The sequence below is a fragment of the Piliocolobus tephrosceles genome, chromosome 3 (assembly GCF_002776525.5).
Source record: "Piliocolobus tephrosceles isolate RC106 chromosome 3, ASM277652v3, whole genome shotgun sequence".
NCBI lineage: Eukaryota > Metazoa > Chordata > Mammalia > Primates > Cercopithecidae > Piliocolobus > Piliocolobus tephrosceles.
The window spans coordinates 13955899-13980190 of NC_045436.1; the positions used below are offsets into that span (position 1 = coordinate 13955899).

The window sequence follows — 24292 nt, forward strand, 5'->3', positions numbered from 1 at the left end:
TATGAATGGTAAGGGAGAAACAAGTGCAGCTTATGGTTTCTGATGCCAGTGACAGGCAGGGGAAATGAATATCAGACATATTGAAATATTAAAAATAAAAAAATGTATGATACCTGGCAAATAGGAGCTACAGACAAATAATATTGAAATTCAGGAAGTCAGATAGAGAGAGGAAATAAATCACATCTACCTTAATATTTGCAATAGTAAATGCTAAAGACAGCTTTGCATTTTGTCCAGGACAGCGGCAGCAGGGTGCTTACTACTTACTGGAGCACACCGCTGAAAACCGTGAAGAACGCGGTGGATGGAGTGTGTGTCTGCCTCACAAGCACAGTGCAGTCAAGTGGTGTTTCCAGGTTCATTCGAAAATAACAGTGTGCACATTGCAGCAGAGGAACTTCTAGGATGTAAATTACTTGAGTGTATCAAGCTTCCTGGAGCCATGGTCTGGCCAAATATCTATCCAAAGAGACCGTATGTCAGGGCCAATAAAGCATCCTTGAGAAAATGTTTTCTGGATATTTCTAGAACACCCCAGATAAGGGCCTATTTGTTTTCTCCTTAATGGAGAGTAGATCACAATCTAAGGCCTCTTGCTCAGAACTGACAAACTCCCTAAAGATTTCAGATACCTAACTCACAAAAAAAGAACGATGTGTAAAATCATACCTTTCTCTCAGAAGTAAGAAAGAAAGGGCCTTTCACCTTGATTGCCCGTTGGTAGAAGCCCAGTGCTCAAGGCCTTTTTAGTCATTAGTTCAGATACGTTGGGCAAGGCACTTTGAAGAATGAGAAAAGTTGTCAGTCTGAGTTTTCTTTTTTGAGATAAGAATTTTTAGGTTACCTAAAGTGATCTCTGGAAATGTAAGAGTACACTTTAATGTATTTTTTTCATCCAGAGAGGACTTGCAATCTAACGTATAAGCAAAAATACCAAAATGCTTATGATAAAGCTGAGAAAACTTGAGTCTTGTTTTTCCTCATCAGTTCTCTATGCACCATATAGTGTAATCAGCTTTTTCAGAGGATATCTCCTACCATCTGCATCTGCAGTGAGATTCAAAGCAACAATTTAAAATCACTGTTTCAAAATTCAGGACTTATGACAAGCCACTAGTTTTGCATAAAGTTGTATTTACACCCCTCCCTCTTGTCTGTCTTTTTCTCTCTCTTGCACTTTTCTATTTATTTTTGCAAGATTGTCATTTGCAATATCCAATATGATATATGAGGTTAGGCTTAACTGATATTTCTTAATTGTTAAATATTGGTTCAAGTGAATGAAGCAAAAAAACTCATCCACTTTTCAGATAAGTTATAACCTATGTTCATTGTTGTTAATATAACACTAAGCCTTTACTCAAAACTGAAGAAATGCTGACATGTGTTGGCTAACAACTGTGTTAATCAAGTACTGAATAGCTTATCTTTTGAGTGATATAAGTTTAGTATTAGGGAAACCAAAATTCAAATCTCAGTTCCTCATTCATCAGCTGTGTAGCCTTGAGAAAGTTGCTTAACCTTTGAAAGCCTCAATTTTCTCACATGAAAGAAAACTGTCTCACAGAGATGTTGTGAATATTAGAAAAAAATTATAAAAATTGCTAGCCCAACACCTACAACATTTTAGCTGCAGTTAGTGGTAACCAACTTATTATTGCCAGTTTTGTAAAATTATTAAGTTTTGTGATAATTAAAATAATGTTGTAATTATATAAAAAGTATCAAAAAGCATGTACAGAAATGAGAACACATGGACACAGGGAGGGGAACATCACACACCAGGGCTGGCTGGAGGCTGGGACCAAAGGGAGGGAGAACATTAGGACAAATACCTAATGCATGCAGGGCTTAAAGCCTAGATGATGAGCTGGTAGGTGCAGAAAATCACCATGGCACATGTATACCTATGTAGCAAATGTGCAGTTCTGCACATGTATCCCAGAACTTAAAGTAAATTTTTTTAAGCCAAAAAAAAAAAAAAAGAAAAAACAAAAAGAATGAAAAGAATTGAATAAATTATCTCAAATACCACTTTCTAGAAATAAGCACTCTTAATATTTTCCAATAGATCTGTATAGGCTTGCTTCAATGCAAATGTTTATGAATATTTTTAACTACAAAAGGATACTATTTATACTGCTGCTATATACTTCTATCACTTTATTATGAACAGCTTTTCATTGTTAATATAGATGACTTATATAATCATTAACTGCTATATAGTATTCCCATTTTTGGATGTACCAAAATTTTTAATAAACGATTCTCCTAAAGTGGACAACTTTTTAAAAAAGCATTATTTATGTTTATAGAAAAATGGATAGAAAAGGGTAAGATTTCCAATTAAAAGAAGTTTTCAAAATATTAAATTGACATTAAAGCAATTACATATGATGACCAATTCTCTGTTTGGGAATGCAGAGTTTAACATCAGAAAATCTACAAATGCAATTCTTACTTTAATATATTAACAGATGCAGTTTATATAATCATCTTTTTTTTTTAATCATCTTACTTGATGGAGAATAAAACATTTTTTTCTGATTCAATACTGTATAATAAATGAATCTCAGAAATATGGACTAGAAGGGAACTTATTTAAACAGATAAAAAAATGTCTACCCAAACCTACTACAAATCATATATAATAGAGAAAGCATAGAACCATTTCTTTTAAAATCACTGCTCAATTCAACATTGCACTGGGGACCCTGAATTGCACAGTAAAACAGAGGAAATAAAATATATAGCTTGGACAGATAGACTCATATTTGTTTTAATTCAAATATGGGATTTTCTACATAAAAATTTCAAGACCTATACATTATTAGAACTACAGGGAGAGTTTAGCAAATTTGCTTCTCATATGACCAATTTTTAAAATCCAATAATGTGTTCCTTTACTTCAGTCAAAAAAAGGACTTGAGAGATTTAGTATAAAATACCTCTAAAAGAAATCAAAATACTTAGGAATAAAAACAAAAAAAAAAAAATGAAAAGCTCCTAGGGAGAACATTTTAAAATATTCTTAAAATAAATGAATTATAAATTATTCTACTACAAAGACACATGCACACGTATGTTTATTGCGGCACTATTCACAATAGCAAAGACTTGGAATCAACCCAAATGTCCATCAGTGACAGACTGGATTAAGAAAATGTGGCACACATACACCATGGAATACTATGCAGCCATAAAAAAGGATGAGTTTGCGTCCTTTGTAGAGACATGGATGCAGCTGGAAACCATCATTCTTAGCAAACTATCACAAGAAGAGAAAACCAAATACTGCATGTTCTCACTCATAGGTGGGAACTGAACAATGAGTTCACTTGGACTCGGGAAGGGGAACATCACACACTGGGGCCTATCATGGGGAGGGGGGAGGGGGGAGGGATTGCATTGGGGAGTTATACATGATATAAATGATGAATTGATGGGTGCTGACGAGTTGATGGGTGCAGCACACCAACACGGCACAAGTATACATATGTAACAAACCTGCACATTATGCACATGTACCCTAGAACTTAAAGTATAATAAAAATAAATAAATAAATAAATAAAAATAAATAAATGAAAAAAAGTTCTCAACATATGGAAAGAGATCTCATGTTCATGGAAAGAGATTCAATTTTGTAAAAATGTTAATTATCTTTCATTAATCTATGAAGTTAATTTAAGTTCAATAAATATAAGTTCACCACCCCCTCATATTTCAAAGCTGATTCTGAAATGTATATAGACAACCAAAAGTCAAGATTAACTAATGCACTGTAAAAACATATATGTTAGACATTTTAATTGCTATGGAATTCGTATTCAGAACTTACAAATAACATCTATAGAATAATACCAAAAAGCAAACGATACCATGAGAAAATGAGTGAAGGGCATGAATATACATTTCTCAAGAAAGGAAAATCATTGGCTAATAGCATGAAAATGTTCTCAACTATATGAGATACTTAAGGAAATCATATTAAGATATATAATTAATACTCATGTAAATTAAAAATTTATCTTTGTAACATTTAAAAATTATTAAGTATGGAAGATGTAGAACAGTAGGATTCTCAGTTCTCAGGGAAATGTAAATTGGCACAAGCAGTTTGAAGGGCTTTTTAACACATGTATTATTGAAGACACACATACTCTCCTACCCAGTGATTCCACACATACACACACCTCAGACTTCTAGGGAAAATTTTAAATGTATGCACTAAACATATATAAAAATATTCATTGTAATTTTTCACAGTTATTTAGAAATTAGAAACAACATTAAATGTTTATCAACAGATCTGCATATATCATTAAAAGATTGAAGAAGAAGTTGTGAAAAGAGACATATAAGAAGATATCCTTGATATCCTATGAAAACCTACAAAACAGGCCAGGTGTGGTGGCTCATGCCTGTAATCCCAGCACTTTGGGAGGCCGAGGTGGGTGGATCATTTGAGGTCAGAAGTTTGAGACCAGCCTGGCCAACACGGTGAAATCCCGTCTCTACTAAAAAATATAAAAATTAGCTGGGCGTGGTGGTGCATGCCTGTAATCCCAGCTACTTGGGAGGCTGAGGCAGGAGAATCACTTGAACCCAGGAAGCAGAGGTTGCAGTGAGCAGAGATTGCACCACTGCACTCTAGCCTGGGCAACAGAGCAAGACTCCATCTCCAAAAAAAAAGAAAAGAAAAACCTACAACACAATACTAACTATGGTGTATATACACATCTGTACACACACACACACACACACACACACACAGACACACACATTAAATTATAAGGACAACATACAGGAATAAAAACACTCCAGTCCCAAGTGATTGTTAACAGGAAGTAGAGCTGAAGAAGATATAAGGAAAGGAAAGAGATTAGAGAAGATGTATAATCGGCTTTATATTTTATTTTCTATGTTGGGTGGTAGTACAAGTGTTTATTATTTCAGTCCAAAAAGTTAATTTAAAAAAAGAAAATAAGAAGGAATAATAACTGTGCATAAAATCCTAATGGCTAAATTGTGGCATTGAATAGAGTTTGAAGATCAGAGAAACGTCCATTGATTAAAGGTCTCCATATTTCCGCTAAACCGCTTGGATGGTAATTGCATTTGTTGACAAAAGCTATCAAGCATGTCAGAAATCTTAACGAACTTTCTCTACTTCAACTCCCTATAGTAGTTTTACTCTGAAATCATACTTTTGTTGATTTATTGCTGTTTAAAGTGAGTATTAATATTTTTAACTTCAATCATAAGTTCTTTGAGTATGAGAATCATTTCTTCAACTTTTTGGTGTGTCTCTCACAGCATCTGGCAACATGTTGGGCAAATGGGAAGCAGTTAAATGTTTTTGTTTTTGGATGAATACAAATATTCATGTTGTAATAAGACTTTACAATCAGGGCCTCTTCCTACATTAAATGCCTTTGGGTCTACTGCTTATATAAGTGTAGACAGATATCCAGGTGGTTCAAAGAATGGGCTTTGGGATCAGAATTCCTATGTTTAAATCCCATCTTCACCACCCTGTTACTTGCTACAAAGAATTTAATCTTTTTGTCCCTATTTCCTCCTGTATCAAAATGGGGACAATAGTAATTACCTGACAGGGCTGTTGTGGTGAAGGTTAAATGGGATATACACTTTTTAGAACCTTAGAACAATGCTTCACACATGGGAAGTGCTGAGTATAATTGTCATTAATGATAATATAACTGCACTTATCATACTTTGTTCCAATTGTTTGTCTCTCTCTTCCATGTTTGCTATTAGCTCTGTTAGAGCAGGAAATTACATCTGCCCTGTTCACCTGGCTCAGCTTCAGATACCTAGTAGTCATTGAATAAATGCAACTTGAGTGAGGGAGTGAGCTATAAAATTTATTCTTTGGTAAGCTCAATTTAAAGTAGCATTTTTGTGACCACAGAGAATCAGCTTGGGCCAATTTTTATGATCTCTTTCTCAATTAGTAGTAGTGTTTGGATTTTGAGTAAACAGAGGTCACTGCTGTTTTCCCATTGCATACCTTTTAACCCATCATGCTTTCTGCTATGTTTTATGGAAAACATAATTACAATGAAAAGAGATTTGGATTACTCTTGCTTTCTGGCATTTTGGAGAAAGCAAAACTATTTATAAGTTTTAAAATTTGGATCACCTCTATGGTTATAGGATTGCATAAGTACTTAGAACTGATCTTTCTAGAAAAGGGTAAGTTTGGCCCAAAGAGTGTCACTCTTGAACTTTCCTGTCTCCCCTTAACTGTAATCACCATTTATGACAATACAGCTTTCCCTTCCTAGAGGAAACAGGAAACACAATTAATATTTCCCAGCTCCCTTTTTGTTTTGCTGGTTGCTCTTTGAAATATCTCATTATCATTCTGCCATCAACTGCTGGGGAATGACCTTTGTTACATATGAACATGATATGTATCTCCCGAAGTTATTGTAAATTATGTTCACCCTCTAAAATATTTTGTGGAAGCAAATAAACATAAGACAAGGTATGTGTAAGCCACTGAGTTTTTTCATTCATGTATTTGTACATCATTATTGTTTTATTCATTCATTCATTCATGAATGCATGCATTCAACAAGTATCTATTGAAAGCTTGCTATGTTCTTGTCTTGTGTGAGGGGGAAAGATAGAGACCATTATCTCATGGAGCTTATAGGCTGCAGGCTGGGGGGAAGATACATATATATATATATATGTATCTCGAACTAAATATATATATACACACACACACATACATATTGCAGACTACATCTACATATATATTGCAGACTTTGAGGAATAGCTATGTAATGTCATGTGATATGAATACTAAAAGAGGCCTATGCTGTCGGAAAAGTTTTGCCTGAGGATAACATTTTCCAGCTGAGATCTGAGTAGATCTAGCTATCTGAGGGTGGAAGGAAAAGTGTTTTAGGAAGAAGAAACAACGTTCATAAATGGACAGTTTTGAGAAATTAGAAGGAGATGAATGAATGAACAGCAGGGGAAGGTTAAGCCGAAGAGGTGAGCTCCTGCCAGGTCATGTCCGATCTTTCCAGTCAGGCTAATGAGGTTGAGCTTTATCCTAAGAACAATGGAAAAGCATTCACCAGTTGTGAACAGGCCTATGCCATACTCATGACAAGAGCCCTGGTAATTATGTGAAAATACAGTATTAATAGATTGGAGAAGAAAGGTCTTGGTAAAAAAGAGCCTAAGATATCCGAAAGGTAATTTCTTGGGAGTAAATATTAACGGGTTTGCCATTGTCCCCCTTTAGGCTCCAATCTTATAGAGTACAAGCTAGGTCTTAGGAGTATCTTCTTTTTCAGTACTCTAAGTAAACTAAGGAGCAAGACTCAGAATTGGATATTCCAGCATAGGACTACCGAATACCTTGTGGACACAATGTCTAATAAATAGTAAAAGAGTTTCCGCCCATGCGCCCAGATGTTAGTCTATTACGTGTTCTCAGCAGAGTACATCTCCCTCCCCGTAGGCCTCCGTGTATTCACTTTCAACTGTTTAGAAAATCTTTTCTTTCTCCCCAGCAATCTGCCTTCCCCTTTTTCCCATCTAATGTCATCTCCTTTGGGTGAAAGGTCACTTGCTTTGATCAGCTCAGATCAAACTATACCTTCTAGGAAACCAGAAAAACTTTTCCAACGATCAAAACTAAATATAGGTTGGATATCCTTGAGGTAGGCTCATGTGGCATCTAATGCATTTTTATATTTATTCGGTAGCACTTGTCATTCAGCATTGTGATATTTGGTCTGTTTTATGCTACCAGGCTACATGCCTAATTAGGGCAGGAGTTTGTCTCATTAGTATCCCTTTTGCCTACATCGATTTCCTGTAAGGATGCTTAATAAACACTTTTCCAATTCAGAATAAAAGGAAACGGGGTAATGATACCACTGTGAACACCATGATCATTCTGTGAATTGACTGCTTTCTATAATTATATAAGTCTGAAGAATGTTATGGTCATTCTATAATGGACGTTGCAGTGTTTGTGGTGGTTTTGACTTTCTTTAAGAAAATGTTGGCCAGGTGCAGTGGCTCACGCCTGTAAACCCAACACTTTGGGTGCCTGAGGTGGGCAGATCACAAGGTCGGGAGATCGAGATCATCCTGGCTAACACGGTGAAACCCTGTCTCTACTAAAAATACAAAAAATTAGCTGGGCGTGGTGGTGGGCGCCTGTATTCCCAGCTACTTGGGAGGCTGAGGCAGGAGAACAGTGTGAACCCTGGAAGCGGAGCTTGCAGTGAGCCGAGATCACGCCACTGTACTCCAGCCTGGGCAACAGAGCAAGACTCCGTCTCAAAAACAATAAGAAAAAAAAAGAAAAGAAAAGAAAAGAAAATGTTATGGAAGTCAGTTTCTGACCTGGAGCTTAGAGTAGCAGACAAAGGGGTCCTTTTTCTCTGTCAAAATGTATGAAGATCCCAACTCAGACATTTCATTCTAGAGATAATGCTAATTCTGTGTCTGAAACATTTGAGGTAGAAAAAAAGGCAGTTTCTAACTCGTGTTCTTGTCTGTTAGTCCTATGCACTGGGCTTGGTTTTCATGATCTTCTTTTCCACATCTCTCTGTACTCTAACCCAGGGACCACGAACATTTTTCCCCTCACTTTTTATAGTTAATGCTGTATTTGGAACCACAACTTCCTTAATCTGTTAACTCTACTTACTTGTCTATATTATGAAAATTGTATCACAAAGATGACTGTATTACATAATAGAGGAATAGGTCAATATTTTCTCAGTGTATATAATAATGTGTTTATCCGTAAAATAAGATGAAGTGTTAAAGGCAGCTCCAAATTAAGATTAATTAAGAAAAATGAAAGATAATTCTTATGGTTTTGGATTGAGTGAGCTCACACAGGAAAATGTAATATACATTATAAACATTTCTTAGACAGTATTTGAAAGGGAAATCTGACTGGATAAAAATATAATCATATTTTTAACCACTTAGTTAACTTATATTTGTTTTATTTTATTTTTTAGAGGCAGGGTCTTACTCTGTTGCCCAGGCTGCAGTGCAGTGATGTGATCATAGCTCACTGCAGCCTCAACCTCCCAGGCTCCAGTGATTCTCCTGCCTCAGTCTCCCCACCAGCTGGGACTATAGGTGTGCACCACCATGGCTGGATAATTTGTTTTTTAAAATATCTGTAGTGGCCAGGTGTGGTGGCTTACGCCTGTAATCCCAGCACTTTGGGAGGTCGAGGCGGGTGGATTGCCTGAGGTTGGGAGTTTGAGACTAGCCTGACCAACATGGAGAAACCCCATCTCTACTAAAAATACAAAATTAGCTGGGCATGGTGGCACATGCCTGTAATCCCAGATACTCGGGAGGCTGGGGCAGGAGAATCACTTGAACCCGGGAGGTAGAGGTTGCAGTGAGCTGAGATCGTGCCATTGCACTCCAGCCTGGTCAACAAGAGCAAAACTCTATCTCAAAAAAAAAAAAAGAAAATATTTGTAGTGATAAGGTCTGTCTATGTTGTTTAGGCTGGTCTCAAACTCCTGGCCTCAAAATATGTTTTGATTACAGGCATGAGCCACTGCATACAGCCCATATATTTTAAATACATGACTAAGAGTAGAGTGGGGCAAATACAATATGATACAATGGAAAGAATATTAGATGAGGCATTTCAGTCCCCATGAGGACACATCATTGCTGTTATTAAGGTTCATATAGTATATTTTATAATTCATAAAGCAAATCTACTATAATGTCAAACATTTTTCTTTTCTAACTAGTTTAAGATGCTGGAGGTTCAAAATATTTTTACTTCAAAGGAGATTCAAATTTTAAAAAATAATCTTAAAACCACCATTAGCAACAGCAACTTGGCTGGGCTTTGTGGCTCACACCTGTAATTCCAGCACAAGGTGGGTGGATCACCTGAGATCAGGAATTTGAGAACAGCCTGGCCAACATGGTGAAACCAACCCCATCTCCACTAAAAATACAAAAAACTAGCTGGATGTGGTGGTACATTCCTGTGATCCCAGCTACTCGGGAGGCTGAGGCAGGAGAATCACTCAAACCCTGGAGGCAGAAGTTGCAGTAAGCTGAAATCGTGCCACTGTACTCCGGTCTGGTCTGGGTGAAAGAGCGAGACTCCGTCTCAAAAAAAAAGAAAGAAAGAAAAGCATCAACAGCTCAGCTGCCATCAAACAGGAGGAAGGGGAAAGGGGGAGTGCATTTTTTAATGGGCACAGAGTTTTAGTTTGTGGAGATGAAAAAGTCCTGGGGATGACTGGTGGCCATGGTCACAGAATGATGTGAATGTACCCAATGCCACTGAACTACAGATTTAAAAATGATCAAAATGGCAAATTTATATTGTATATTTTGCCCCAGTAACAAATACTGAAAACCTACTGACAGGAGATTGCTGTGAGGAGGCTATGTATGTGTATGTGTCTCTCTTCATTCATTTGACAAGAGTCCATTTAGACTGGCTCTGAGGACTTTTTTGCATATTTAAAAAAATTAGTATAAGTTGATATTGGCTTATGTTGGTAACAATTGTCACATGAAAAAGCCTGTTTTAGACAAAAGTGAATGATTATATGAACGTGTTCTGCTGCAAAATTTCCAGAAGAAAAAGAAATCATGAATATTTTAAAAACTTCCTTTCCATCTCCTTTCCCTCTCTTTTGCTTTAAATGTGTGGTAAAAAGAAAGCTATGAATTGAGGCTTATTTCTGAAGATGCTGAAGATACTCACAAAGGAACAAAGTAGGAAGGAAAATTAGCTTCTAAGATCAGAACATCAGTCAAGAAATCAACAGACATGGGTTTTAGACTTACTTGGTCATTTATTAGACCAGTCTCTAGGTGTCCGTGAGTGTCAGTTTTGTTTTTCAACATAAAGTGGGGGAAATTATGCTTTTTCCTTTTGATTTACAATGGGTTGACGTATGTAATCATGTTTTATAGATTGTAAAGTGTTCTAAAAATTTAAGGTGGCATTATTGTATCTACTGGCACTACAATAAACAATTGCTTTCACTAATGATTTCCATGGTATAAAATGAACGAAGAATCTAAATGAGGAGCATTGCTCCATTCTGTGTTGATTATATGCCAGGTTATGTCAGCCTAGGGATGAGTTGAAGCAGAGAGGCTGCTACAATTTGGCTTTTTGATTTCCCTTATGGTTTCTCTCTCTCAATCTGTGCACTGAGCAAGCAGCTCTCTCAAAAACCCTTGAATACAAATAGACATATATTCAGAAGAGATAGATTTTGAGTTATCTGAACTCCAGTTATTTTTGGACAAAATTCATTTGAAAAGAGAAAATAATAACAAATGATAATAAAAGTAAGAGGACTAAACATTCATTTGTGAGAAATAAAGTGGAATGCAGTAATTGTGTTTCCTCTAAATAGTTGCTTTTGTAATATTTAGAGGGTGACGTGCAACATGCTACTGGCCTGCTTTAAAGAATGCATGTGAAATACAAGCTATAATGCAAGAAACGTATGCTATGGATAATGAGGATGTGAGTTATTTTTCATTAAAGCCAAAGAGCTACAGTTATGTCTGTGTGTGTGTCCTTGTGTGTCTCTGTGTGTGTGTGCATCTGTCTGTGTGTGCTTGTGGGTGTGTTTCTCTCCCTGTGTGTGTGTGTGCATCTGTCTGTGTGTGCTTGTGGGTGTGTTTCTCTCCCTGTGTGTGTGTGTGCTGGCTCATTTGGAGATGGAGACAGAGGCAAGGATCCATTCTTTCTACTCTAGGAAAGGTTTATGCTTCTTGAAAGAGATACTGTTTATTTTCTTGCTATACCTTTTGTGAAGTATTGAGACTCTTGGACTGTGCCCTGTCACTCAGGAGGCTGAAGTACAAATACTAATTTATTGCTAGACTGCAGCACTGTGATTTGCATTCCAAATCAGCTTGCAGATTCCCATTATAAATTGCTGTCCTCTTGTTTCTTATCTCAAATTTCTTCCTCCCTTACATCACTCTTCTCATTCCCTAACACTGACCTTTCAAGAAATTCCCTTTCAAGAGATTCTTGTTGGAAATCAGCAGCTTTCGTGGGCTAAAATCATAACAATAAATAACAAAGACATCAATAGGGTTTTTCCTTCCAGTGGTCTTCTCCCTTTTACTTAAGAGTCATATGGCACTAAGTAAAATAATGACTTAAAACATGTATCTCTCAGGCTTAGAGCTTTATACTCACTCCTTTGACAGCCACGCTTCTATTTCTTTTTAAATCTCAAAGGTGTGGGCTTACAAGTCCTGTCTTAGTAATAAACTTTTGCAGAGAAACCCTGAGATGGTGTAATTGCATCCTTTCTTGGCACCTTAAATCAAATTAACTAAATACTTAGTGAGGAGAGAAAAGGAAAACACATTTTTTTGCAACGTATCTGACTGGGTGAGAAGCCACTGCTGCAGCATAAAGAACCGACGGGAATCTGGGCTTTCCCACTCTGGAAGCGAAGGGGGGAATTATGGGTTGGTGGTCGGCTTCATGTTAGGAGGACACCCCTCCATCTGTTCACAGCTCAGCCTGTTTCCAATTTAAAGCCCAGATTTCAATACAAACCTCAATTTCTTTTCCCCATTTTAAATGCAAAGCAAGACTTGTGAATCATAGTGTCTCTGTTCCTGGGATTCAGACCAAATTTTCCCCCAAAATTCTCAGGCTATTTGTTTGAATACCTGCTTACAGTGGTACACAATGGGCAGCTTTGAGAAGAAAAATTGATAATCTTCATGGAAGAGTAATTTGAATGAAATTACACTTGACAGCTCGTCTCCAAGCAAACAAGAGGAACGAGGGAGCCTGAGCTAAGCTCTGAGGACTTGCCCAAGCCACTGCTGTTGGAGCTTCCCAGGGAGAAAAAAAAAAAAAAAAAAAAAAAAACACCAGTTTTTCCAACATCTAATTGAGCTTTTGATTAATTCCGTGTACCAGATTCTACTGAAGAAAGGTAGCCATGGAAGAGAATATGGAAGAGGGACAGACACAAAAAGGTACTGTGCTAAAAAGCGTTTATTTGTAACTAAGTAATTATTTTGCAGTTTCCTTGTTTGCTTTAGACACTTGCCAGTAAGGCTAATGAATGTTTCTCTCTTGGAAGGCATTTTGTTCCTTCCTCTCCTTTAGTCTGTTCCTCACTTGCAGTAATGTCTGGCATGAATGTTGTCATTATTTGCAAATCTTTCAGATATAAGTAGCGAAATGCAGAGTCGAGTATTAGTGAGAAGAGCATTGCGATATTGTAGTGAACTATTCCTTAGACCAGTCTTTGTTAACCTTCATTTATTTCGTGATTTCACGCTTGCCGAGCTGGGTCAAGGGATCCCTAGTGTGAGCCACAAATACAATATTTGGAGTTAGTTAAAAATTTGGTGATGGAACCATTATCCATACCTTTGCATGGACATCTGATAGAACAAAGACCAGGACCATTAATTATCTTTTGATTGCTGCACGTTTTTAAAACAATCTTTAAAAAATAAAAACATAAAAACGAGGATGCACTTTCGGTTTAAGCAGATGGAGCAAAAGTTCATAAATGTTCAGGGTGTATAGAAACGTTAAGATTTTCCTTTCTATATAGTTGACTGTAATCAACTTCTGAGTAATAAATGTTAAAGGAAATTTTTGATGCATTTTTAAAGCTTGTCTAGGTATATCTGGCTGTATGAGTTAAAGTGAAATTGCCATTTTTGTAGGTTGAAATGGTCAAATATTGGTAATTTGGAATGATTCAATCAACTCGAGAATTCTTTTAATGTGTCAAATGGTAGCTTCAGAGGGTGCTAGCTTTCACCCCAAACAGGCAGCGTTTCTCTCGTCTGCTGCGGGCTTATGTAATGTCAAAGAAAATGGTCTCATTTTCTTAGGACTGAAACGGTAACACAGGTAATACTACATAAAGGTAATATTCAAGAGTAGTGTTGAAAAAGATTCAGCTATCAAAGTTAATTTCAAATGTATATAAAGGCACTTGTTTAAAAAAACTATATTTTATATGATAAAATAGTGGAAGCGCAGTATAGTTACCATATTTTTAGCTATTTAGCTATGCTGGGTTTCTTCTCTTAATGTACACACACATACTTTGAGGCATATATGGTGCATACACACAGACACACACACATAATAAAAGACCATTGATATTAAATATATGAAAGTTTGATATAAGCAAAAGATAATAGATATTTCCCAATTTTAGTCCTTAGTACCCTTATTAATGATAATCTGTAATAGAAACACAAAAATCTACATTAATAGCATGTGATCTATTTTTAAATTAAAAAACTTCAGCTCCCTTTATTATATGCACAAATAGCCTAAGTATTCATCAGTGATTGTAAATGGGAAATTTTAATGGTCATTTCTGTTCTTACAAGGTATCTCGATGGACTGTTCTAATTTAGAATAAAATATCTTATGACAACATCTTTTTTGTAATACCTAATGATGATACTTATTGGCCGATCAATTTGCTTAAGGAAAGACAAAAAACATTTTAAATAGAGCAATGATATTCATTACACTAAATAAAATCTTGAGTTAAATCATGGATTGTGGTAACAGGTTGAATGTGTCTTAGCAAGCCTTGGTAGATGCAGGAACCAAGAAAAATGATGTAATTAGTTGTGATTTTTTTTTTCCTCAGGTAACACTGAAAAGCTTTCTTGTATGGGGGTGGAGGTGGCAATGCTGTGAGGAAAGATTTCTGTCACAATGGGTTTTTCATCGTTAATGTATGCACCAGTAACAGTAGTGGAAAGCAATTTTAAATCAGAAAAATGTTTAGTGGTCTATCAGTTTGTAAATGTATATGAATACAATATTTATGGTTTAGGTTTTTTTCTTAATTGAGAAAAAGAAGATTTAATTTTCTTCACTCTTGATGTTCTGTTCCTCTCAACTACGCCTATGACACCTTTTCTATCTAAGTTTGTTGTTAGAAAGTTACATTTGAATCGAAATGCTCTGTCGATATGTGCGTGGGTTGTAACTGTGAAATTACTGGAGGAGCAATTTGACAATCAGATAAAATCGTTAGAGATTTTTCAAGAGTTTAGGTGGAGAGACTTAATGATCTATCTCAAGAAAAGCAGCATTTTGTGTTCTTATCCTGTTTTTCTTAAACTGCATAGGATTTTCTTAAACAATAATTCAGATATCACAGAGTTTTCTTCCATTTGCAAGAAGTAAGTGGCTTTTCAGTCTTTTCTTAAAATTTAGACCTTGTCTTTCCTGTCACATGTCACCAAGACTTAAAATTCACATCAGTGTTTACTCATATTACCTTGCAAATTCAACTAGAATGTAAAACTGAGTGGTTTCATTAATTAATTGTAATTTCATATGTTTGAAAATAGAGATACTTGATGCTTAAGCACTTAAAGAGATCATCCATAAGAAATATATTTTTCTTCATAGTGAGAGCCCACTCCCCCCTCAAGCTTTAAAAGGCAATTGAGAATAGTCCCCTAACTGTTATCCTAATTTAAGTATATGTGTTCAGCCAGAGAGGGAGGATAATTTAAAAGTATGGGTGACTTCACCCACCAGCCATTCTGTTCAATGAGCCCACGCTTGATGTGAAACTGAAATGGGAATCATTAATCTGTTGCTCCATCAATTTCTGCCACCCTCCCCAAAGGTGAGTATCTCATTATGCTGAGGGGAATCTAGTATTTTAAGAAACATATAGTTTTTGGTAAAACGTGGCCTCTAAATGAAAGCCACTTACTTCATCTTGTGCTCAGCCAAAACTGAACAGCCAAAATGGTAGGAAAAAAAAAAAAGGAAAAAAGAAAAGAATGTTTTGAATTTGGTCTTTAGTATGGCCGTCCTAAACCTAGCATCATCTGTCACCAAAATCAAGAACCACAGTCACAAAATCATGGCAACAAGGACCCCAATTACTGCAGAGGGGTTGAGTAAAGTGAATAAAGATATTTGGATGAAGATTTAACAGGTACGCATTTATGACTTGTAGCCATGCAACTGTTTGTAGAACATTTTGCCAAATCTTAAGAGAAAATATGTAAATGATTTATGGGTTCCTAATTAGGAGTGAATTGGTGAATACACATTCAGGTTGCCAGACAAGTGGGTGACCATCTCTTTGTGGACAGCGCTAATGAAGGCCTTGCTGAATTAGGAGGGGTTTACAGAGGAAGGCTCATGAATCAATGAGTAAAGGGAGCAACAAAACTGTATAGAGATAAAAAGAAAACAACAATGGACAGAAAGAGCCAGCAGGTTGGAGTCTTCATAAATTGGCTGAACTGTTCCAAACAGCCAAAACCATGATGGATATAATTTCTGAACATGAACATTTTATGAAACAGGTCTCAAAATTACATGGAGTATACCAGAAAGTTTTGATCAGCACAAAAGATAACAGCCACAGCGTCACTCACCATGTTTTTCTAGTGTAATAAATCAGCAGCTTCTATGAGTCTGTGCTGTCAATGTCAACCACCGACTTTTCCAACACCAAAACCCCGCCTACCATCGCCACAGTGGAATCAATCCTTGGTGACTGTCAGGGATTGGGTCATTAGCAGATGTAGATGATCAAGCTCAATGTGATCAAATGACCAGTTTCATTGTTTCAAACAGCAATATACAGCCAAAGTTCAATGGTCATTGTTCATCCTTAGCTCAACAACACTAACCTATTTGTCATTTCAGCATATCTTTAGCTTATTAAAATCAGTAAGAATACATAAATGAAAGGAGAGTGTACAGGTTTATTTTCTTTGTTTTTCATATCAATGTTAATGTCCATCTATCTCACTATTCAAAATACTGTACAATTATTGTTGACAAGAGAACTCTTCATCATATACATTATACATTTAGAACATGTATTACTATAAAGGAGTCTATACACAAAAGGATATACTGTATATTGTACTTAATATACAGTATATTTAATATACAGTACAGCTTATATGCTGACTAAAAGTCTCTTCAGACTTTTTTTGTGTGTAAGATTATTTTTATATTGAAAGATGACTTTAGAACCTAACCTTTCTTTAAGCAGACATCATCTCTGAAGAAGAGACACCACTATGATCAATGAAAAAAAAATAGGCCGTTTTGGCTTTAGGAGACTAGGAAATATTGACCAACCTATATTGCCTGGTGATTTCAGTGCCAGACACTGGCTTAAGGACTTTACCTAAATGAACTCACTGGCTCTTCACAATAACCTTAAGTGGTACTAATGTTGAGGAAAATAAGTATCAAATTGGTTAATTGACTAGACCCAAGTCACATAGCAGTAAATAGTAGAGCTGGGTTCAATACAATCAGAATGAGTCCAGGTTCTGAACTTTTAACCCCACTCTCTACACTAGATGTCCACAGGTGCCTGCCTGGCAGCCACACTCATTCAAAGGACTGCCTCCTCCACATGCTTCCATTGCATTCATCAGCTATGATCTGTAATTTATGGTTGTGCTCCTTACCACCAACTCTGGCTTATTTTTCTTTGCCAGATATGAAAACGTTTTCAAGGGCAGCCAATCCCTGAGTGCACTAGCAATCTATGACTTGTAAGTCATGAATTGAATCCAAAATGATGAATTGGTTCAACTGGCCTTCTTTCTTGAGAACCGGGAAAAAATGATTCTCAGTATGCTCTGAGGATCTCTTTATCCCATGGCAAATTTCTGTAATACCTATGCTGCCCCATCTTTCAGCTACCCTGGGCGAATCTCTATTCTTTGCAATCAAAAGACCTCTAAATAAAACAAATCTTCAGATCCCTTTAGGAGTCTTACATAAAGAGGCTTAGTGCTAAGAAATTTTCCCTGAGTTTAACCTGGTGAGTGGAAGCTGAATCAACTGTATATTTAATGTATTAAATTTCAACTTTGACACCACTTTTTAGTATAACCTTGAAGATTTTGATTTTTTTCCCTCACTGATCTTTTATTTTTTACAATTTAAATAAGTTTGTCCCCAAATCATTGCCTACCAGTAAGTATTGGTAGTATAACGTTTGGGGAACTATTGCAAAGAAATTAAAGGCCAGAATGTGTGTGGTTTATTAATAGATTTATAATCCTTAATATGTCATTGAATTCTGTAGACTAGTGGCTAAGAAAATAACAAAAACAACATCAAAATCCTTTAAGCAGTCATTTAAGTGTAAGAATTAATAATTTGCTTCTTAGCTGTTGGCTACTTACAGACCTATGAAAAGGGAACTGGTTTTATCTATCTAGTGGACAGACTTCATCTCAGCAAATACTGTCACAAATCATCTCTTCAGCTGCCGTTTCTGCATTTGGATAGCAAGGCTGGAAGAAACATAGAGAATCAGATTTTATAAAGCATGGAGAAAAAATCTGTCCTAAGATTTGACAGCTGTGCTTTTACTAGCATTGTGTTTAACCTCAAGTGTCCTCCTGGGTATAAGAAATTACTTTTATACCTTGGTGTTTTCAAATGTAGTTCTATAGCATCTGTCCGTAGGGAAAATTAGTTATATTTTAAATAAAGTTGAATAGATATTCCCAGAACTTCTGCATTGTTGTGATTATGTCTGCTGTGGTTTAGATATAACATTTTAGAATTTTATCATTTTATATTTTCATTGGATCAGTTGCTAATTATGGTTTCTTTTAGTGTCTGTGGTACTGTTTATCTCAAAGATCCAAAAGATTAATAATACATTTCTAACATCTTGTTAGGATGAAGGATATGAATAGATTTTTCACAATATCATTAAAATGAGTGAATTCACCTTTTCAAATGAAAGTGCTTGATATAGTTACTTCATTAATTCCTTAAATTAAAGTTTAAATATTTAAAGAGACTAAATGAGAAGTACAGCGTGATAGATAGATAGATGTTGATAGTATTCTTGGAGTGATGACTTCTAAGAAATGGTTTTTAGAAATTAATTATTCCCTAATTCATCAGAAGACAATGACTCATGAGGGATTCATAGGATGCAGGACATAACTCCTAGTTTGTCCATTGTGAACTCCATTTTCCCCCAGGCCAAAACCCCTCCCCCACCATTCAAAATGTTTGACAGTTTTCTTTTTCATAGATCGAAGGCAGACTGCCTGGCTTACTTTCAAAAATCCTTTTGGATAGCATCCATACTAACAGGTGGCACAGCTGTGGATTAGCTGACGTTATAAAAATAATTCATGATTTTCCATGTGCTTTCAAGTTGTGACCATTGTCTTGGATATTCTTAATCTAACAGTGACTTCCTTCTTTCTACTGTGAACAATACAAAGAAAGAAAAACAGAAGATAACTGATTATTTTTTTCAAATCGTGAGTGGGAAATATAATTTTGGTCAAAGATGAGAGTCGGTTCCTTACTGGAGTTTGTTTATAGAGTTCACTAGGGAATTAAGCTATAATATGGGGAAATCTGAGGTCAGAGAAAAAAGGAAGAATGACTGTTGGCTTTTAAATGATGTGTATTAAGAGATGTCAACATGTTAGAACATTAACTGCTATATATATCCAGATTCGTTTCCAAAAGAAGGAAAGACACTTTCTCACATTGTTTAAACTGTTTAATGTTTTTGTACTTAAATTTTTATCATATGAAAAATGATGAGTTTTAATATACTTACCTCCACCAAAGAGAGGAATTGGATGGACTATCCCTGAGAATGACGCTAGAAACATAAGAGATTGTTCATATTGCTTCCTATAAGGGGGTGGCCATGCTTTTTCTTAGTTATCAAGTAAAAGTGAGGCAATTAAAGCATTTTTAGCATGTTTCATTGATTTGTAATAGAACTTCTAATGTCTAGGAAACTATTTTCTACATTTTTATGGTTGCAATTAATATTCCCCATGAGAAAGGTTATTTGAATGGTGAATTACCTATTTTTTCTTAACAAAAGTAAAATATGGGAGAAAAACTTTACACCTGTGGATTTATTCCCTGATTGTTGTTTTATGCAGCAAAGTTTAGTAACTAATTCAAATAAAGAAATAATACATACCCAAATTTGCTTCCCCCCAAAACTTGACAGCTTTTTTTTTTTTTTGGAAAACAATTTTTGAGATTCTTCTACACATTTCTTGTGTTGGTGGATATCCACTTTCATTTTTAACAGTCTTTACCATACCATTTTTTCAGTTCAGTTTAGTTATTGAACATCAGAAACATAATTAAGCACTTTTACTAGCAAGATTTATTTTTCAAGGAAAATATTAGTAATAATAGCTAATATTTAATAATCCAGGCACTGTTCTAAGCATTTCATTTGCAGTGTCTAATGTCAATCTATCTTAATATTAGTTAATAAATATTGATTACAGTTTTTTAATAAATATCAAATGTTCTTTGACTTTATGGTCACACTATTTAGTCAATGGCCATTGGGTTCAAACTCTACAGGAAGCTAAGAGAAAACCTCACACAAACATCCAGAGAAAAAAGAATTGTCATGTAACAAAATGAGGTAGTTTTCCACTTCAGTTCCAAGAAAGATTATGAGGTGGTCAGAAGGGAGAACAAGCCAAATGATTTCTCCATTTTTCTAGTTAAAAATTTATTTTTCCTATAATAAGGGCATTTAAATTCAAATTTTTGTAACCATAGACTTGACATTTGATGGGCAGTGAAGAATTATATTTCTTTTTCTTCAAATACCTTTCAAAATGTCAATATTCAATAATAGAATTCATTATTAAAATCAGGATTGAGCGTTGTTTGAGCAATGGAACTCTTAGATATGACACTAAATGTGGTTTGTCCATTTAAAACCAACCATAGGCTTTGAGAATCTCTGTCTTAACAAGTACCCTTGTATTACCAAAGCCAGATTCATTTAGTGGTTTCTTGTCTCAAAAACTTTATTTTGGTTTTTCATCAAGTTAAAAAAAAAAAAAAAACCCTTTTACTGTGAAAAGAATGCTTTGAATACTAGTCAGAATATTTGAGCTTAAAACATTTTAAATCTCTGCTCAACCATTCACAGTAAAAAGTTGTAATTAAGTCATAAGATCTAGAATTCAGAAACCACGCACTCAGATTGTCTCCACGAATTTTAAACATGTATAAGTGCCAGCAGTTTTTCAGTTGACCATCATAATGAGTGGCCAATTGACTTTTGGTTTCCCAACCAGATGACTTTTGTTAAAGCCCTGGCTCCTTTTCTCCACCTTCATTTTCTCTCTAACTTAATCTGTATTATTCAACTGTATTTTTTTCAAAATCTCCATTTTGAGAATTAATTTTTTGGGTATTTAGGTCCGTTTAATGTGAGTTAGATGTAATAATGACTAGGTAAAAGCATCTATTATAATTCCTGGAATGTAGTAGGAGTTTAATAAATGCAGAGATTCCTTCTCCACATTTCCTTTCCTCTCATCATAACACGCTGTGCCCATCTGAAAAACTGACCAAGCAATTTTCCTTGAGTCAGAGAGCTGAAATTAAAGGACTAATAAGTTTTTTGAATTGTTGTAACAATTATTTCTTAAATGTTTTAATTTAATATACGGCATCTCTTACTGTTTACTTTTTTATGTATATGTCATGCCGTAGCTCCCTTCTCAAAGTACAAATCCCTGAAGGGTAAAGATTTTGTCATTTGTTCATGAACCCAACCTGCAAAGTGCCCTGAAAACAAACCCATTCATAGCTGATGATGATGATGGTGATGATGATGATGATGATGATGATGATGATGATGATGATGGTGATGAAAGGAGAGCAGGAGGAGAAAGAGAAGGAAGAGGGGGAGGGGAAGAAAAATAATAGGATAAAGAGGAAGAAGAAAGGTTCAACTGTACAGACTAAAGAAAGAATAAAACACAATTTTTTTTCCCCTAAATAGAGACAGATCTAACAGAGCAGCTAAACCTGGCTTGGGAGAATTTAGCAAGGGCTCCATTTTATGCCATTAGATTTGAATTAAAAATAATTCTTTTCTTCTTTGACCTGAAATATATTCAGCAGTTTGGTAGCAGTCTTCTTGAAAATGAATAGATTTTCTTTTTTTATTATTAAAGAGCCCACACATATTTTTAGCATTCTGATTCTAGCAATGAAGTCAAATATATTAAACTGTCAGGTTCAGCAAATGGTTACTGAAACTTGGAAAATTATGTCTTATAATATTTTATAATATGCTGTTAAAATTTAACGAAGTAGTTTACAAATTTGCTGACACTAGGCTTACTGTGTTCATTCATAAGATTTGATCAAAGAAAACAAAATTATGCAAGAAATAACAGTTTGAAATCCTTGAGGACAGTTTAATAAGATAAGACCTTTTATAGGATATGTTTAGTAATTTTTAAGGTAATGAATTTAAAAAATAGCATTCAATGAGTAATCAATTTTCTTTTGCCTTCTTTTAAGCTTTATTTTAATTTTTGTATTTTAATCAGTATATAGTCTTATCCAATTGGCTTATATTTTAGATGGGGTCACGAGAGAACCTGAAAACAGATCATTTGAGCTCTAGTCAACGGTATTTGAAGAGTATTTCTTTCTAACCTTTCAATGTTCATCATATTCTCCCTACAATTTCGGTATACTAATTTTTTTGATGTATTAATCACTAGTTTGTGTTTTGAAATGAATTTGTGATACCATTTATTTGGTGGAACTGAGAATGAATTCTTATTAAACAACTGAAATAACTTCTTGTTTTATACGTCAGTTGTATAGCCATGCTGAAAAGTATAATCTTGAAAAGATAAGCTTATTTATTTAGGTGTTATTTTTACATAGTAATTTTTTTTTTTGCAACACTACATGAAAATTTAATTCACAAAGAGACGACAAGCATATATTTCCATGATTGATCTCTACAACACCTTTTAGCAACTTTAAGCCCCCTCCCAAATGATTGGGATCTGCATATTATACTTATGTGGAATGTAGTATACTTACCAAAGGTCTAAAATGAGCTACTGATTTATGACACATGTGTTCTTTCATATCATCTGTGTATCAAGAGTGACCACTAATTTTACATAAATATCAAAATTTCTTTGCCCATTGTTTCTGCTAAATTGGAAGGAAACTTTGTGTCATACTTATAGTTACATCACCACTGCAACATTTGGACTTAACTCTGGTCCTCTATTTTCTTTTAAATTCTGCAATGAAGCAAAAGCAACATCACTATAACCTAATGATGATGAGGTCTTTTCAGGCAGCTGTATTACCCATGCTCGTGTCCCTCCAGGCATTCCAGAGTCTTTAAAGTATTAAAAAACAGAGTGTATTTATTTATCTAACACGTTCAATTTTTTAAAAATGTATCATATCCAGTGGTCACTTCATTCCGTCTCTATCAGATTCCTGGAAAATTCTCTCCTATTAACTGACAAATGTATTTTGCTTCAGTCTTTAGGTATTAATAGATTTATTTTTTTAAAGTCTACTGAGTGGTTTGTTACCTATTTGTCTGTATTATAAATGTATTAGTTTGAACCATGTCAAATTACCAATATTAAACCCTTTTTATCTACAAAACGGCTATTCAATATACCTATAATATTAGTGTGCTAAATTTATAAAAGTTTTTAACGTGATCCTAATTTCAATGTACAAAATAGAAATATATGATATGAAATAATTAGGATCTGCATATTATACTTATGTGGAGTGTAGTAAACTTACCCGGCATTCTCCAAAATCCTTGGGAGGTCATTAATTTGCTGCTTAGTTTTCCGTTAGCAAAAGATGGCAAACTATTTGAAGACTTTATTGTCTGACACATTCAAAGTTTATGAAAAAGCTAACATTGATCTCATTTCTTACGTTTCTTGAGTTCAATACTTGGGAGGCTTGTCAAACATAGGGCTAAGATTAACAAGTGTTTAAGACTAACTCTGTTTGTCTTAATGTAGACAGAATGTCCTTTAATCTAGAAAGGGGAAAATTTGTTTTGTTTTTTCTTGGATAGAATAACACTCCAAAAATCATTTTCCATACATGTGGCATGACTCAATGGAGTCTCAGAGCCCGCAAGCTGGGAATGCCATTCTGTTATGAGGGGGTTCTCTTTCAGATCCTCTAGGATGAGTTTACAAGGCTGTTTTGTGGTCCTGGAGGGAAAATGAGTTATATACCATTTCAGTATTGATTGTAACCCAAGCATTAACCTGACCATTATTACCTCTCTGGTGATTTTGAAGTTTTATTTTGCAAGAAACAGAAGCCTTCATTGAATGGGTTTTATGATCTGTGTTTTAGAAATATGATGAAGGTCATGGTTTAGGCCTCAGAGTGGACAATAACAC

General features: G+C 35.2%; 1 protein-coding gene across 4 annotated transcripts in view; it reads left to right on the forward strand.

The window, feature by feature from the left end:
- Nucleotides 1–24292, forward strand: part of GPM6A (glycoprotein M6A) — a 364860-nt gene that overhangs the window by 174054 nt on the left and 166514 nt on the right. For 2 of the 4 annotated variants that reach the window (XM_023229338.1, XM_023229343.1), the window contains exon 2: nt 12981–13039. The exons of the other annotated variants lie outside the window; for them this stretch is intronic. In XM_023229338.1, the coding sequence (XP_023085106.1) occupies nt 13003–13039 (37 nt within the window). In that variant the 5' untranslated portion in view covers nt 12981–13002. The remainder of the gene's footprint in view (nt 1–12980; nt 13040–24292) is intronic. 4 annotated transcript variants of the gene reach the window in all.